General features: G+C 39.7%; 1 protein-coding gene and 1 long non-coding RNA gene across 5 annotated transcripts in view; one reads left to right on the top strand and one right to left on the bottom strand.

The window, feature by feature from the left end:
- LIN54 (lin-54 DREAM MuvB core complex component) overlaps positions 1 to 18,410 on the bottom strand; it is a 68,103-nt gene extending 49,693 nt beyond the window's left edge. Inside the window, exons 1-3 of one of the 4 annotated variants that reach the window (XM_068542763.1) lie at positions 18,280 to 18,410; positions 4,079 to 4,791; positions 54 to 177 (exon numbers count right to left, since the gene is read on the bottom strand). In XM_068542763.1, the coding sequence (XP_068398864.1) occupies positions 54 to 177; positions 4,079 to 4,759 (805 nt within the window). In that variant the 5' untranslated portion in view covers positions 4,760 to 4,791; positions 18,280 to 18,410. Of the gene's footprint in view, positions 1 to 53; positions 178 to 4,078; positions 4,792 to 15,965; positions 16,290 to 18,279 lie in introns of those variants that run through there. The other 3 variants (XM_068542765.1, XM_068542762.1, XM_068542764.1) reach the window with 3 other exon arrangements.
- On the top strand, positions 12,537 to 14,711 carry LOC137763658 (uncharacterized). The gene is made up of 3 exons (XR_011073829.1): positions 12,537 to 12,626; positions 13,102 to 13,189; positions 14,252 to 14,711. It is a non-coding gene; the product is annotated as an uncharacterized lncRNA (long non-coding RNA).
- Positions 18,411 to 18,877: the final 467 nt, after the last annotated feature.

Genomic DNA, 18,877 nt, shown 5'->3' with positions numbered 1-18,877 from the left:
AAACCTAAAAGGAAGGTAAATATTTAGCTAAACAAACTATAAAGAAATATAACCTGCAATGACTGGTGGTGATACTTGAGTTGTCTGTCCTGTAACTGCTTTACTATTAATTGGTTTTGCAAAGATCAGCTTCGTGATTACTGGACCAGAGGTTGGTGTTCGAGGCTTCTTCGCAATCTGAAATATATAAATAACTATAAAGACCATTGTTTCTATAAAACACCTATTCAATTAAAATTAGACAAGATTGATATACAGAAGTACATGTAAAACCAGCTCATTTAACAAAACATATCTAAGTATTGACGTTAAAAACATTTAAAATGCAGCCATTCATTAAAATACTAATATGATCACATCCTTAAGCCATTATACAATAATACCTTTGGATTTTATTGCAAATCCTTATTTTAGTCTCTGGGACATATGCATATAATGAAAAACAAATTAATTTTTAAAAATAATGTTTAATGTTCAATAATAATGTTTAAAATAACCATTTAATAATAATAATGAAACACAGATATGGCACAGCAATATCCTTTTCCAAATAACTAATTATTCAATAATAAAAAGATGGAGTAGAGTACGTTAAGAAAGCATAGTGCAAATGATAAATATCATTTCATTGGCCCCTGGAAGCAAAATATAAATACACATAAAAGATAGGCTCATGATTATATCTTCAACTTTAGATCTATATATCAGGGGCAGATAAATGAGGAACTGCACAAGTTAACACCCTAGGATACAAAGAGACATGTTTGGCAAAACAAAGACTATTCTAAAGGTGAAGCCTCTGAAATATTATTTACTAAAATACAGTTTACTAGACTATAAATTGTTTGAAGGGAGGGTCTATGTTTTATTCATCTCTGCCTTTACATTATACTATGTTTTATTCATCTCTGCTTTTACATTATACACGGTACACTGTTGCCTTAAACTAAAATTCTCCACAAGTCAAGGAAGGTAGAGTTACCAATGTTCTCATACTGAAATTGCAATGTATGCAAGGCACAGCTTTTTCTAAAGGTCAGAAGCAGAAATTTAGCAATGATAAAAATCATAGACTTTCAGAGCAGGAAGGACATTAAATACTAATTTTATCTTTGGCAGATTGAAAATTGAGGCCCTGGAAGTACTATTATTGGAAATAATAACTCAAAATGAACAAACATGACCAACTTAAACGACAAAACATACCAGAAGCTGTAACTGATTACAGAACTAAGTAAATATCAGCTTTGTGCTCAAACTATAAATTAAACTTAATAACATATTTTCTTACACTTAGAATATATTACTTTCTTACACTCAGAACATATTACTGACAAAACAAAATGTAAAGGAAACACAAATCACCTTTTAAAAAAATGAACCAAAGAGATCCCCTACTATATTAAAAAATATCCAGCTTGCAAAACTCTGATATACCCAAATAAATCCATAATTGTACTTTTAAAAACTGATGCAATTTGGGAGACACACAGAGAAAATATTTCCCAAGTGTATTTACAGGCCTAAAACTCTAAAATAAGTTAGAATATGTTGACTATTGACTTAGTATTAAGAATCTCAAGAGGTAGAGGTACTGATATTCTTGGAAATCTGTGTCTCCAAATAGATAATCTTAGCTATAGAGTTTGGGAACTTAAAGTATTTCCCCATTTTTAACTGATTTTCACAATCATAAAACTATATGAATACTTACCAACCAGGAAAAAAATGTAAACAATATGACCAAAAGCACATTAATTATTCAAATGAACAACCTCAACTTGCCCTTGTGGTTTTGTTTCTTTAGTGTAGCATTGCTGAGAATAAGGATTTCCAGTTCGGTCAAGGAACCAGGCTTTTTGCATTATGAATTCTAAACTACCCTAGAACAAATTTACTTTATTAAATAAAACAGAGCATAAAGGATCATTTTTTAACAAATGTATCTAATTAGCAGATTAAAACAAAAATGAATCAAAGAAGGAAATTTATAAATAAGACTGCCAAAAATGTGATCAAATAATACATGCAGGTAATTTTGGGCACTGTGTTATACAGATTCAGGAACTAATAGGGAGTTATGTTGTTCCAGACGGCTAATTATCTATTATTCTTATATACTATGCACAAGAAGCATAGGAAAGTGTTTATGTATCTGTGATTAAGTGTAACTATACCTCTTTGTTACGGCCTCTGGCCTCAACTGTCACCTTTCGAGATGGGTCTCCTTCTTCTACCCTTTCCTATTGTCCACACCCTAGTAAGTTTCAATACTCGGATTAAATTTAAGACAATGCTGAGAACCGTCTGGGAAAAAAATCAGGGGATCATACACACCATGTAAAAGTAAACCAAATATTCTGTTGCCTAAAATGGACACAGATAGATGTGTAGCTTTTTGTTTGTTTTTTCTGTGCTTCAGAGCTTTATAGGCTACTCTTGAGTTGAAAAGATTTGAGTTGCCTAAAAATAACTGGACAAGTAGAACAATATTCTAAATGGGGTTTCTTTTGTTTTTGTTTTTAAACAGAAGTTCTTTTTAAATAAATAGAATCAGATTTTATAAAAGTAAGGACAAGAAGAGAAGTTATAAGAATTAGACCCCAGTCTTTGTTTTTATTGTCAGTACTTAGGGGATTATAGTAGAAAACTAGTGGATACAAGTAAACTGGTCTTACAAACAGTATGTATACATTGCTCTTGTAAATGAAAAAAAAAAAAAAATGACATTCTGATGTACATTTTCAGTATCTTGCGAACATGGTTATGATTCACATCCCCAAAGCCAGATAAACTCTGGTAAACCAATAAAAACAAGTTTTAAAACTGATTAAAACACAAGCTGAGGACAAGGTGCTTGATGGTGATAGGATATCTCATTCAAGAGATCCTCACCAAAAAAAGTAAAAGGAAGTCAGAATTAAGTGAGACGACAGTGAACAAGAAAGAGCACTAAATGTTTAATAGTGGCAAAAGGGACATGGACAAATTATAAAGTTTGAGAAATCTTATGAAGTTCTTAAATAAAAAGCCTGTGAAAAATAAGTTTCTAACTATTTTGCCAACATAATAACCAAAACATTACTTCGAATATCAGCTGAGAGTGGATAGTTCCCCAAACCTTCCTCCTTCCTTATACACCTGCTTTACTTCTCTAACTCATGCCTTCTTTCTAAAAGCCAACTCTTTCAAACAGGAAATGCATTTGTGTTCCCTGGTCTTAAGTGGATCATTGTATTTCTAAGAGTAGTGGTGACCTAAAAAGGCCTATTGGGCATGAAAAATGGGGAAACACTCAACATATGTTCTGGTAACCTTCTATCTTAGGGTCCAATTCATACTAACAATGGGCACCATTTTGAAGGATTCTCAATGTTTTGAGAACCATACCAAAGAGTTATCTTTTCTTATGTGTTTCATCACGATCAAATAGCCATCTTACAGCTAAAATCAAAAACTCAGAGAAAATAAGTAGCCTATCCAAAGTTCCACAGCTGGGAGGGTAGCAGAGAAGAGACTGAAATCCAGTTGGTCCAATTCTAAACCTTCCATCACATGGCACTGCCTTTCTACATTGCAAACATGAGCAATGCAATGGACAGTAAATTCCAAAGAAGAGGCACACATTGGCTGGTATGCACTACTGCTGGCTTGAAGGGTTTCTCAGAGCAGCAAGTTTTCCTAGACTTTGGCCATCTGTTAGCTGAAAATATCATGTCTGAATGATTTTTTGACAGCCCGACATCAACTCTGGCATCTTTATATCAGCAGAACATCCTTGTACTCAAACTACTACCGAGAATAAAATTGTTTTAAAATAAGTAAAAAGCTATAAATACACTAAATTGGAATTTAACCAAAATTAAGTTCTAAGTTCTCTGGCAGAAATTTTCAAAAGCATTAGACATATCAAACTTTACAAAAAAAAACCCACACAATTACTAAAAGCAACATTCAAAAGAATTCAGTAACAACTATGCATTTAATCACCCTACACACGCAACTATGAATCAATTTAATATTTAACATGCATTTTAATTAGTAAGCCCCCTTTTTTTTTTTTTTTTTTTTTTTTTACCTGTACTGTTTTTAACTGTTGGGTCTGTAACACAGAGGGCTGAGTTGTAGTATTAATCAGTTGACTTCCTGGGGTCAATGCTGAGACACCAATGACAGGTTTCACCTCTGGCCTCCCTCCAATGGTAACTACTTTAATTTGCTGCGGTGGTAACTTAGCATCTCCTGACTGGGCCTGAGTTGTAACTTTCTGAGCCTGGGGTTGGCTATGGGGTAGTGCTAAAACAATTGGTGAACCAGACTTGCCCAAAGTTGTTAAAATTAACTTCTGTCCATCTGGTTTAAGGGTCTGATTGCCAAGTTTAAGATCAGATGTCTGTGATACTTTGTTTAAAATAATCTGATTGGCTGATATAGTCACAGGAGTCTGAGCACCAAGTTTTTGAAGGCCACTTGGAAAAGCTGGTTTCACTGTGGTATTACAATCTGCTTTAGTAATTGTGGTATTCACTGCAACTTGGTTAGTGTGGTTACTGTACACTGTTATTGGTTCCGTGGAAATGGGCGTGGCTGTAGAGTCACCAGTAGAATTTATGTTGACAATTTCTTCCAGTTCTGTCTCCATGGGAATTGGGGATGAAACAATAACAGCCTCAATACTATCATCATCCACTAAAGTTATACCAGTGTCCATTATCTCCTCTGGAAGCAAACTATTCACCTCAGCTGGCACCACCTCCATGATCGTTCTCCTGCTAGAAAGTTGATCAGGCACTGCAATAAAATTTGAAAAATGAATAAATTACTAGGTTTCAAAACAGATTTAAGAGAAGAAAAAAAATTATTCAAGAAAAATGCAAATGACAAAACAAAAATTTTTACTGATGTATAACTGAATGAAGGACATTCCTGATGCATATTTGGGTTAAACCATTTTAACAAATCCTCAACCTTCAAGAGTCTGAAATATAAGTCATATGGGACACAAAACTAGAAGCAAACATTCTCATTCGCCATGTCTCAACCCAAAAGTATACTGCATTCAGGCAACACTAAGTCACATAATTACAGGAAACTCCTTTCCAGTTCCTGCTCATAAATAAAACCTTTTAATCTTTGACATGTCTGGTCATCTTACTTCTTCCCAGTTATGCGTTGTTGTTTTTTTTCCTACTGACAGACTTGAAAACTGCTGATTTGACAAGACGAAAAGACAACCCTCAGAATGGGAGAAAATATTTGCAAATGAATCAACGGACAAAGGATTAATCTCCAAAATATATAAACAGCTCATTCAGCTCAATATCAAAGAAACAAACACCCCAATCCAAAAATGGGCAGAAGACCTAAATAGACATTTCTCCAAAGAAGACGTACGGACGGCCACGAAGCACATGAAAAGATGCTCAACATCACTAATTATTAGAGAAATGCAAATCAAAACTACAATGAGGTATCACCTCACTCCTGTTAGAATGGGCATCATCAGAAAATCTACAAACAACAAATGCTGGAGAGGGTGTGGAGAAAAGGGAACCCTCTTGCACTGTTGGTGGGAATGTAAATTGATACAGCCACTATGGAGAACAATATGGAGGTTCCTTAAAAAACTAAAAATAGAATTACCATATGACCCAGCAATCCCACTACTGGGCATATACCCAGAGAAAACCGTAATTCAAAAAGACACATGCACCTGAATGTTCATTGCAGCACTATTTACAATAGCCAGGTCATGGAAGCAACCTAAATGCCCATCAGCAGACGAATGGATAAAGAAGTTGTGGTACATATATACAATGGAATATTACTCAGCCATAAAAAGGAACGAAATTGAGTCATTTGTTGAGACGTGGATGGATCTAGAGACTGTCATACAGAGTGAAGTAAGTCAGAAAGAGAAAAACAAATATCGTATATTAGTGCATGTATGTGGAACCTAGAAAAATGGTACAGATGAGCCAGTTTGCAGGGCAGTGTGAAAAAAAAAAAACAAACTGCTGATTTGCAAAAGGAAATAAAGATTTAAATATAAACAGATCTTAGAAAATATATTCAAATCTCCAGTGAGCGAGGTCCTAAAATGAGGTTACTATACCACTTATAAAAATCCATTAAGGACTCAAATTAATGTTAAAGGAGTTTCTAGAGTAATCCATCTCAGCAACTGTAGGTCAAATGGCTTATCTGGCCCAAGTTTGATCAATTAGCTTCATACTAAAGAAACCTTTATTTGGAAAGAAGATCCTCAAATCCTCCTCAGCCATTCAAAATGTCACAAAGGGAACCATTTAAGAGGTATACAGCTAGTCCCCATAAAGAAAAAAAAAAAAATGGTAATAATAATAAAGCAGATTACGAACAAATCAGAACTGCGATGCTTTCAGCCAAAGGTCATGCAGAACTTCCAATAAAGGGGTCACTACCATTACCTTCACATATTAAAGAGTTCATCATATTTATGACTGACTAAATAAGTTATCTGCCCAGAGAATATCTAAGATCCACAGGAACCTAATCAGTATTTCTTTCTTTTCCCTTTTTTTAAAAAAAATATAAACATGCAATACCCATTCCAAGATTAAGAGTAACAGACATGAACAGCAAATTATAATTATTAGCATTGACAAATACTACTACTGCCAAAATTAATCTTCATTATTGAGCACTTACTATCTACCAATGATGGCATAATTTAATCTATCCTGACAACTCTAATATGGTATCATTATCACCCCCATTTTACAGATGAGGAAACTTAGAAAGGTTAAACTATTTGCCCAAGGTCACACAGCTAGCCAGTAAATGGTAGAGCCAGAACTCAAACTCAGGATATGTTTTATGATACAAAGTTCATAATTTTAATCACAAAATTTACTGCCTTAAATTTTTACCACTGGTATTTTTAAATGGAGAAAAAAAATAAGTCTACTCCTTTACAGTCAACCTCCTACCCCAAAATCCTACTCTACACAACCACTGGTCTGTTCTATCACTTCACTAGATTAGTGTTGCCTTTTTGCCCATTCTAGAACTTCATATAAATGGAATCATATATTACGTACTCATGACATAAAGGAATATACAGTATAAGCCTTTTCCCTCAGTATGTTTAAGATTTATCTTTATTCTTACACTTATTAGCAGCTTAGTTCCTTTTCATTGCTGAGCAACATTCCATTGGATGAATCTACCACAAGTTGTTTATCCATTCAGCTGTGGATGGACATTTGGACTGTTTCCACTTTGGGACTATTATGAATAATACTGCTATGAACGTTCAAGTTTTTTATGGATAGATATTTTCATTTCTTCTGAATAAATACCTAGAAGTGGACTTGCTAGGTCATAAGGTAAGTTTATTTTTAACTTTGCATGGAACTGCCAAACTATTTCCCAACTCAGCTGTACCATTTTGTACACCCACCAGCGATGCATGAGGCTCCCAGCTGCTCCACATCCTCACCAACAATTGGTTTTGTCACTCTTTTTAACTTTAGCCATTCTAGTGGGTGTGAAGTGGTATCTCACTGTGGTTTTAATTTGCAATTCCCAGATGACTAAAGACGTTGAGCATCTTTTCATATGAATGTTATCTATTTGTATATCTTCTTTTAAAAAGTGCCTGTGTTAAAGCCTTTTGCCAAATTTTTAAAATATTGGGTTTTTTATCTTCTTATTGAGTTGGATGACTTCTTTATATGTATTGCAAAATCATCAGTCACAGTAACTTGTAGCTCAGAGGAATCACTAGGGTTTCCAAGGTATGAGCACTTCTCTAGATGTGGCTCTTCCTAATCAGGAGAATCCCCTCTGGCACTTACAGAACAGGGCATTTACAGACAGGCTCGTTAAAACATCAACACCAATTATACCTTCAGCAATGGAAGCCTCGATAACAGTACACAACAATAAACGGCCCCACCCACAGTGCCACATGAGCTTCCCTTCCCTACAGCAGACCTTGCCCAAGCCCGTCAGTTGTCTCTGAACATTCCATCCCCCACAGAACAAGGTAGGATGATGACTTGGGTGTCAGTATCCAACACAACCATAAAAGTTTGACCGCCTCTTCTCCCTGAAGTTCCCCCAGCACGTTTAGACAGATGGGTGTAGCCTCTGGTCTCCCTTAAGGATAGGGAGACCTCAGCCCAACCCTTATTCATCTTTCTCCTTAAAACACCTTAAGTCAAGGTGTAAGAGGAGGAGAGGTCACCCCACGGAAGGAGACAGTGGTCAGACAGTGCATTTACTTTCAGTTTCAAGCCCCCACACTTGCAGCTCAACCAAACAAACTTCTAATGTTTTCGATCCACCCAGATCCTCATTTCTAACATCATTTTCTCAGCTCTGGGGACTCCTTGACTGAGCAGCTACAGCCCCACCGCCCTTCTGCTAGGGCCATGGAGTTGAGTGTACAACAGCCAAGGTAACCATTCAGGCTACCTCTCAGCTCAGCCCCTAAATATTCATTAAGAGGTAGAACACTGGGCTTCCCTGGTGGCGCAGTGGTTGAGAATCTGCCTGCCAATGCAGGGGACACGGGTTCGAGCCCTGGTCTGGGAGAATCCCACATGCCGCGGAGCAACTAGGCCCGTGAGCCACAATTGCTGAGCCTGCGCATCTGGAGCCTGTGCTCCGCAACAAGAGAGGCCGCGATAATGAGAGGCCTGCGCACCACGATGAAGAGTGGCCCCCACTTGCCGCAAGTAGAAAAAGCCCTCGCACAGAAACGAAGACCCAACACAGCCATAAATAAATAAATAAATAAATAAAAATTAAAAAAAAAAAAAAAAAAAAAAAGAGGTAGAACACTGAAGCGCTCCTACTTCCCTTGCCTCTGCCACACTTGCCCACCACTTGGGTGAGAGCATTCGCTACCAGATGCCAGAGAGTCTTTCCATATCCCCTAGCCCAGCCCTCAAGGCCCTCATCCTTTCTCTTTCAAAAAGCGATGAAGCGTGGCCCCCGCTTACCACAATTAGAGAAAGCCCTCGCACAGAAACGAAGACCCAACACAGCCATAAATTAAAAAAAAAAAAAAAGAAACTTAAAAAAAAAAAAAAAAGCCATGTCTCTGTCAGCACTCCATTCTTATGGCTAAAATTGTCAAGTACTGGGAGGGGGCTGAGATTTTAGACTCTCCTTGCAAGCTAACAAAGCAGCCTGTCACTGTTTCGTGGATACTGGCAGACAACACAGTAGGCCTAGGTCAGAGACACAGGACTTACTACTCCGAGCACAGCAAGGAACATAAGTATCATGTGTGTATCAGTTCCCCTGTTACCCCCAAGTCCTACAGGGCAGGTGCGGAGAGGAGCTCAGGTAGACACTGTGCAGGCAGCAGGTTTGCATCACAACTGAGGGACCCTGAGCTTAAGGAACCTGAATCATTTATAACCTGAAGCACACCTGCCCTTTGTCCAAAGGGAGATATTATCTTTATTATACTAGACAATAAGCAAATCTGCCCTTTGCAACAGCAGGAGTCATTAACTATCATCCAAGGCTTTATGCTATACAAACATCCTGGAAAAAATTGTTTAAAAAGGCTGTCACACTACTGAGCCTGCGCTCTAGAGCCTGCAAGCCACAACTACTGAAGCCCACGTGCCACAACTACTGAAGCCTGCGCTCCTAGAGCCTGTGCTCCGCAATGAGAGAAGCCACCCCAATGAGAAGCCCGCGCACCGCAGCGAAGAGTAGCCCCCGCTCGCCACAACTAAAGAAAGCCCGTACGCAGTAACAAATACCCAACGCAGCCAAAAAATAAATAAAAATTTTTTAAAAATAAAAAAAAAGTAAATAAAAGGGCTGTCACCGCCTCACTTGTAAGAAGTACAGAAACGCAAAGACCCAGGGAGAACTGTTTCCCAAAAGTATATCTCTCTACTTATTTATTTTAGCAATGTTTTTTGTACTTCAAGTGTATAGGTCTTCTTTCTATATATATTTTGGTAAATTTATCCCTAAGTGTTTCATGTTTTTTAATGCATTGTAAGTGGTCTTTTTTTTTTTCCATTTTCCAACTGTTTGTTGCTAGTATACAGAGATTCAACTGATTATTTTATATTGTCCATGTATCTAACAATTTAGCTAAACTCACTAAATCTCGATGTAGAGCCCTTAGGATTTTTTAGAAAGATAATCCATGGTGTCTGAGAATAAGATCTGTATTTCTTCCTTTTCAATCTGCATGTCTTTTGTTTCTTTTCCTTACCTTACCACACTGGCTAGGACCTGCAGTAAAATGTTGAATAAAAAGTGGTAAGAGCAGACATCTTTACCTTGTTCCCAAACTTACCCTTAGCTGTAGGTTTTTCGTAAATTCCCTCTATTGGGTTGAGGAAGCTAACTTATAGTACCAGTTTGTAGTTGTTTCTTTTTTCAATCATAATCATAAATGGATATCTAATCATATGTTTTTTTCTACAACTAGTGAGATAATCATATGGCTCTCCTCTTTTAGTCTGTGAGTTATACTGATTTTTTATTAAGCCAAATCTGCATTCCTGAAATAAACTCCACTCAAAATTACATAAAATTGTATAAAATCATATTTTGTACATATTGCCAAATTCTACTGGCTAATATTTTGTTAAGCAATTTTGTCTATACTCATGAGGGCTACTGGTCTATAGTTTTTTTGTAGTGGCTCTCTGGGGATAATGCTAGTCTAATAAAATGAGTTGGGAGGTCTTCACTCCTCTTCAATTTTCAGGAAGAGTCTGCATGGAATTGTTACAATTTCTTCCTAAAATGTTTGTTAGAATTCACCAGTAAAGCCATCTAGACATAAAGCTTTCTTTGAGGTTTTTAACTATAAATTCAATTTCTTGAATAGGTGTAGGGTTATTCGGGTTCTCTCTCTCTTTCTGAGTGACCTTTGATATTTGATAGTTTTTATCTTTTAAGGAATTTGTCTATTCCTCTAAGTTGCCAAATTTATTAGCATAAAGTTATACAAAATATTCTTTTATTTTAATGTCTGTAGAGATGGCAACTCTTTGATCCTCATTTTGGTAGTTTCTGTCTTTTCTCCTTTTTTTCTCTGATCAGTCTAGTTGGAGATTTTTCAATTTTATTGATCTTTTCGAGAACGATTATGGCTTCATTGATTTTTCCCAACAGTTTGTCCATTTTTTATTTAACTATTACCTTTATCTCCTTCCTTCTGCTTACTTTAGATTTAATTTGTTGTTTTCTAGAAACTTCAGATGGAAGCACAGATCAGGATTCGACAAACCATAGCCTATAGACCAAATTAAGCCCACAGTCTGTTTATGTATTTCTCTGCAGCTAAGAATGATTTTTACATTTGTAAATAGTTGGGCGAGAGGCAGTATATGTATGTGTGTGTGTGTGTGTATATATATATATACACACACTACCCTACAAAGCCTAAAATATTTGCCATCTGGCCCTTTATAGAAAAAATTTGTCAACACTTGGTTTAGATCATTGATTTTAAACCTTTGATATTTGATAGTTTGTATCTTTTAAGGTATTTGTCTATTCCTCTCAGTTACCAAATTTATAACCATAAAGATTTTAAACCTTCTTTTCTAAAATAAACATTTAATGTTAAAAATTCCCCCAATGCTGCTTTCACTGCATTCTACTAATCTCAACATGTTTTTATTATCATTCGCTTCAAATGTTTCCTAATAGTCCTTGTGATTTCACCTTTGACACACGGAAAATAAAGAAGTGTGCTATTTAATTCCCAAACATTTGGGGATTTTCTACCTTTTATTATTGATTTCTAATTTGCTCCTATTATTGTCAGAGACTGTAATACTCTACCATTTCCATCATGCGTAGATGGAATTTAGAGACTAGTTTAAGGCTCAGTGTATGGTCCATCTTGTTGAACACTGCACGCGCACCTGAAGAGAACATGTGTTCTGTGGTTGCTGAGGGTAGCACCTATAAAAGTCAATTAGGTCAAGTTGGTTGAGAGTGTTGTTCAGACCTTCCACAGTCTTTCTTTTTCTTTTCTATCAATTATTGGGAAAGGCTGTTAAAATTCCCAAATACGATTGTGGCTTTGTCATTTTCTCCTCTTCTATGCATTTTTGCGTCTTCATATATTTTAAAGCTCTGTTATTAGGCAGAACATGTCTTCCTATTTGTCCTATTAAAAGAGACTAGGGGCTATAGAACTAGGAGTCTCCCTTGGAAGTAGGAGTGAAGTTCAAACTTCTAACAAGAAAAGGTCTGATTCGTTTGGCCAGTCTCTAAGCAGTATGGGCTGTGCAGAGTTCAGGAGCCAGCACACCTCACAGGCCACTGAGCAGACTGTGATAACTGCTTTATGATTAGACATCCATATCTGTTTCAATCAGGGTCACATGCAAGGCATGGTGGCCTATGCTAAAAGAAACTCTCAGAAGGAGCTTGTGGGCATGGCAGGAAAGGGTTTGGCCATCTAGTTACATGAATCATCACTCTAATTTTATCCCTTAGGAATGGGAGATATGTACTAGCACATGCAACGTCATCATCTCCGTGTTGAGGACCACTCCAAGAAAAGAGAGGATCTTCACAAGCCAGTGGGACTGAGGAGCTTTAGTTTACCTCATCTGTATGGAAGGTTACCTTTCAAGGTATGGAGAGAAAAGAATATTGAACATACAATGCATTCTCCATGCCTCCAATATTTCTGCTCATAAAATAAAGTTCTAAAAGCCTTAGTTTTTAACTTGTTTATGTTTTTTATCAGCATTTAATTAATATGTATTGCTTCCCAACTTTGTGGAGGGAAATTAACCAAAGTCCTTGCCCAGACAGACCTCAGAAATCAACGGAAGAGTGGCATGATCACAGCTGTACTTTGGGAGGATTAACTTCATCTCAGTATTTTATTGGACTGGAGGCAGGGAAACCAGTTAGAAGGCTATTACAGTAATTAGTTCAAGACAGAGATAAATGGAGGGACGGATTTAGGGCAGTAAAAGAAATGAGTTAAATATAACATAAAAAATAATATAAGATAGAAATGATAAATGCTCTACGCTTTCACATTTTTAAATGGTTTCTTAGAGAATATTACCAGTGCTGAAACACTGTTCTTTCCCTTAGTTACAGGTGGAGGACAACCTGGTAAACAACTGTTTTCATTCTTGCACATACTAATAGAAAATGGCGACGACCTATCATCATATTATAGGTGAGTAATTGGTCAGATGTTGGGACAGAAACATTTGAATGTTTAAGAATTACACTTTTGTACCTAGAGCTTACCACCAGCACTATCTGGTTAACTATACTACTTGGATTTTAGCTTTCATTTCTAAGATCAAACATCAACAACTCAAAAACTAGGTACAGAACTACATTTCTCAAACTAAGCTGGGAGCAGTGAACTGTAAAACATGAGTTCTGAAGAAATTTTGAGAAGTTCATATTTTCATTTCAATAATACATATTTTTTAAAAGTATATTCTGGATCACCTTGATAACCACCTCATATCTACCATCAATGGTACCAGAATTAGAGTGGGCATAGAAGGGTCTTACAAGGTAAATGATATATTTATGCCAAGTAAAAGCCAAACCACCTAACCAGTGATTTAAGGAGGAAAGCTCTGCGGCATTCAAACACAGAAAAGTAGTGTAGGAGTTGAGTTATCATAGGATAGACAGCATATAGAAAACTGCACACCTAGCCAAGGCCCACAATAGTATATTCACTATGCAAAGAAAGATTTCATTTCAGCAAAACAACATCATCCATCACCCTAAATTTAATTGGTTTTACAGGCTTTATAGTTTTGTTTATATTTCATTTATAAATTTACTTTTCTTTTATACTTCCATAAAAGCAATAAGCATAAGGAATTTATATACATCTAAAAATTAAATATTTTAATAAAATAAAACTATTTAGGCCAATACTGAGGATCCACAGTATTTTTTTCCCCTTTAAAGGGGGATTGTATATTATTCATGCTCAAGATTAACCTGGTGGAAAAAACATGGAGATTCAAATCAGAAAGATCTGCTTCCAAATCTTGACTCTCCTAGTTGCTTATCATGTAACCCTAAGCAATAATCTCTCTAAGCCCTAGTTTACTCACAGGGTTACTGTGAAGACAGTTATGCGGTACACGAAAGCTCAAATGAAAATTATTCTCTTCTTTCTCTATCTAAATTAGCTTCTCCTGATTTCTCCCTTTTTTAAAAATTTTATTTACTTACTTACTTTATTTATTTATTTATTTATTGGCAGCTCCGCGTGGCATCTCAGTTCCCTGATCAGGGATTGAACCTGGGTGCTGGACAGTGACAGCATGAAGTCCCAACCACTGGACCGCCAGGGAATTCCCTCTCCACAGAACTTTTAATCTGTCATATATCATGCAGATTACACCTTCACAATGTCTCCTTCCCACTGTAACCAAGAGTTTCCAAATCTCCAAAGCTCAGAGCCAACTACGTATTTTTACCTTTATCTCCTCTCACCTGCAATACCTCCTACAGAAAAAGCTACAGGACTTATCTCCCTCAAGTGCATCTCTGAGGCTGTCACTCTCCTACTCAAAAATCTTCTGTAAGTCTCAAGGCCTTCTGTATTAAGGTCCTACCCAACCTATCCTTCCAACTTTACCTCCACCAGTTCCTAAAGTGAAAGTTTCCTGAGGCAAAGATACTGAGGTATCGCCCATCCCTAGCATAGTATGTGACACATAATAGATACCCAATAGTAATATTTGAAAAAAGTAATAGGAATCTGTAATGCTCCTCTCCACCAAAAAAGATGACCGACTACCTCCACTGAATAAAACACTCAATGAATAATACTGTATGACATACTATGACATCATCTCTTTGTAGGAAACTTGGATAAGGAAAATCACTGCTAATCATAAACATTACCAGGGGACATTTCTTAAACATTCACCTCTCTGTTCACTCATATATTCAACCTTCCAGTGACCCAACCTTCCACTACAAAAGCTGGAAAAAAACAGAGGGCCCCAAATTAATGTATAAAAATTTGATTCACATGTAACTTTTCAGTAACACTACTGTTGGGGATCTGCAGCACAATCTAAAACATACATGAATCTTTAGGGAACCTAACAAAATGAGACAATGGCTGTCACAGAGTCAGTCAACCCAATTCTCCAGCTCTTTAAACAAAGGGCTAACAAGTCCAGCATGTAAAATAAAACAGAGGTCTCAATTCATCTTTAACCAACTTAAAATTTGACTCGTATCAAGTGCGAGCATCAAGCCATCACAACTTCCTTCTTAACAATGAAGGCAAAACTTGTGAACCAAAATAGAGCACCCAGAGCTGCACTTCACTTGGATCATAAAATCTACTGTGAAATTTTCCATAACTTTACTCTCTGAATTCACGAAATGGATGAGAGGCAGGGAAAAACATGGATATCAAACATGACTGACAGTATCTCAATTGTTATTTGCCAAATGGCAGGGCCCAAGGGGTCCTCTATAGATGACAGAGCCATAAAAGAAAACGACAAGTTTTAATGATTACAAAACTGGTCCTTATGCTCAAAAAATGTGAACATCCACACCCCAACAAGTCACAGACTATGATCTAAGACACAGAGCTTAAATGCAGAATAAAATGTCAACGCTCTGCCTCCCTAAAGAAACGTACAACCCCATAAACTGCTCAACATCATCAAACCAACACCCGCCAGAGTAGATATTTTAAATATTAAATCAGGTAATCATGATAACTGCTAGCAGTTCATCTAGGCCTCAGCAGCAGCCTTAGGTGTAAGAGCAAACTCAAGCCCTCTTAACACTCAAAGAATAATGTTGATGTCATTATGAGGCTACTGATTTTTTGCACTCTGAACTAGTCATTCCCTGACCCACAACGCAATTCTTCTCCCACCCACCCCCTCCCCCAAATAAAGAGAGCTCAAAGCAGAGCAGCCCTCGGGTATCCCCTTCTCCTCTACCTCCGGCGGCTGCCGCTGTCTCCTCCCTCCGGCTCCGAGGTGGGGACTCCAGAAGGTCCCGGGCAATTCCGAGCCCGGGCGGTGCTTGTTTTGCCTGTGCACGGTAGCTCCGGCCAGCCTCTTCCTTCCCCAGTCTGCCCGAACTGGAGCGCTACAGGGATCCCGGGGGCCGAGGAGGGAGCCCGGGTGGCGACGCCGCCACGGCCGCCGCCTCTGGTATGTCAGGGGCCGGGATTGTATTTCGAAAGATCCGCCATTTTCACCTCGTCATCACCATCACAGCTCAGCAGCTTCCCCGACAGCCGGAGCCCGGGCCGCCGCCGCCGCCGCCGCCAGTAACCTCCCCCTTCCTCCTCCTCCCCTCCCCGGCCCTCCCCTCCGGAGAGGCGCACACCCACATATCCGGGGAAACCTCCCGCCGGCCCCGCCAACCTTCAAATGCTCAGGGAGATACTAATGCACACACAGCCCACGCTGAAACCTTTCACCCTGCCACGAAAGATGGTGCTGCGGCGGGCCCGGTAGCAACGCGAAAGCAAGTCGCGCTACCTGCGGGGCGCCACGTCCGGCACATTTTTGTTTTGAAGAGCAAAAAACATGCGGAAGGGGGCAGAAGGGCAATAAAGAGCCCAAACTCTTTCATTTTCAGGAAAGCAACTTGAGAGAGATGACGGAATGCCTTTTATTCACTGTGTCCCTCTCAGACACTAAAAACAGGATCAAGACCTTTAGTGTCATTCACCAGCTCTGACATTTTCCTCCACCGTCAGCACTACTTCCGACAGAATGGGCTACTTCCAACTGCACGTCCGACCTCTCTGATACATTTGTAAATTACAGGCATTGATTCGCATGCAGATACTGTGGTCAAAAGGTCTAGTTTTCAAAATATATTTCTGAACTATTTTCCACTTAATTTCGTCTGATCATTTCTGTCCATAAACACTGTGACTTCCAGTTCGTTTGTCATTGGTTTAAGACGTCAGAGTGCCACTAGGTTTAAAATGTACTGAACCTATTCATGAGTGAACAATTTCTAAAATACAGAAAATATACCTCTAAGTTAAAATTCTTTGCCAAATGCTTTTAGAATCCAAGTCACCAAATTTAAAAAAAAAATTTATTTGATACAGTTTATTTGATACTGTGAAAATAAGCAGCTTGCTTCAGAGCAAGACCCTAGAGTTACCGACCCAGCTCCACCAGCTCCTCTCATCATGCAGTTTAATAAATAACTAAAAGAGAATACACGCATATTTTAATCATCAAAGAAATATCAGGAAAACATAAGCTGCAAGGCTTCTGACGGGAACAGAATTTTTTAAAAAAAACTAAGTTGACTACCTTTGTTAATTTCAGATTTGATAACCACCCATTGAAAAGGTGAATTCTATACCTACCATTCAACTACAGCATAAGCTCTAAAAGACCTGTCTGAAATGAGCAAATTGAATTTCAAGGTTTCGAACAGAGCCACTCTACTGCCTTTTTTAAAAGTTAGTTTAAGAAAAGAAAGGCAGAAGTTGAAAAAAGGCATTAAATTTCCTTACCTTGCTTGAATGACAACTCCATATAAAAGTCGGTAGCTTCAGGCTTAAACAAGTGCTATGTATCACCCAGCCCAGTCGCCGTTTCTATATGCAGCCTGCTAGACTCTGAGAGTATCAAGCCTTCCCAATTTCTTTATCTTTAAACTTTATTTCCCCACCGCCAGCCCTGTTCACCCCCACTCTGCTTGGTGTTTACCGTTGGTTGGCCAAGCTAAGTCCTGGCCCGCTCCCTTCCCCCGTGCACCTCGGGAACATTGTGACATTTGGCTGGTGGGCTTCGCGAGGAAAACGGACATACACGAAGAAGACACCATACAAAGGGGCATAGGAAGAACGGGGCGGCGGGCAGTAGGGAAGGGAGGAGCTGGTACAAAATGACACAGCAGCAAAACCGGTTCCCAGAAACCCGGGGCCGACACGGAGGCTCCTCGGGCCGCGCAGTGTGCGTGTCAACAGCCGCGGGAGCCCTGCCTCCAGACTGCCGGGAAGGGCGGGCTGCCGGCCGAGCGCCGGCCCCGCTGGGTGACAGCCGCCCTCCCGAGTGCCGGCGGGAAGGGGCCGAGCCCGGAGGATCCTCCCTCCCTCTGCAGCCCGGGGATGCGGCGCGGCGGCCCCCAGACTGCAGGTTCCCGCTCTCCGCCACGACCCACTAGCCCGGGCTCCCGGAGGGGGCGGTCCGGCGCCCTCCGACCGCGCCACCACCCGCAGCGCCCCCTTTCCCGCTCGCCCGCCCAGAGGCCCCCACCCCGGGGGCTGACACTCACCAAAGCCGGCGGCGCCGCCGCCTCCTTCTCACGCCGCGCTCCCTGGGCTCCCCGCAGCCGCGGCGGCGGCGGCGCCTCCGAGACACAGACCCGGGTTCGTTCAAAATCACGCGCCCAGCGCCATTCCACCGCCGCATCCCATAATACGCTAGGCCCTCCCCTCCCGCGCGCCCCTCTCCGCCCGCCCCTCCACTCTGCCCGCCCCGCCTCCATGGCTTCCTTCGCCCCGCCCTTTCCGCGGCGCCTTGCCCCGCCCCTTGGCAACCCTAGCTAGCGTCATCCCGCAAGGCGGCCGCGAGTACGCTCCTGCTCCACGTGACTCCGAGTGTGCGCTCTGTCAAAGCTTTCGCACGGAATGTTCCATCCAGCTGAAGCTGGGAGGGGGAAGGCGGGGTCGCGCCTGAGCTTGGGAGGGAGTGTGTTATCTTCTAGCTTTCCTTGTTAGGAAGTCTGTGCTGTAGGTGCGATTTCCAGCATCTTGCCGTTGTTTGATTTTCTTGGGTGGGGAAGTGATCAGTAATCACAAATGCCAAATCTCTGTTTTTTAGGCACTGATTTTGTGGGGGTCGCTAAAAAGCCCCTGGAAGACCACGCAGAG

This window comes from Eschrichtius robustus, chromosome 4 (assembly GCF_028021215.1).
Source record: "Eschrichtius robustus isolate mEscRob2 chromosome 4, mEscRob2.pri, whole genome shotgun sequence".
In the NCBI taxonomy this organism is placed as follows: Eukaryota; Metazoa; Chordata; class Mammalia; order Artiodactyla; family Eschrichtiidae; genus Eschrichtius; species Eschrichtius robustus.
This window is presented reverse-complemented; position numbering and strand designations above follow the sequence as displayed.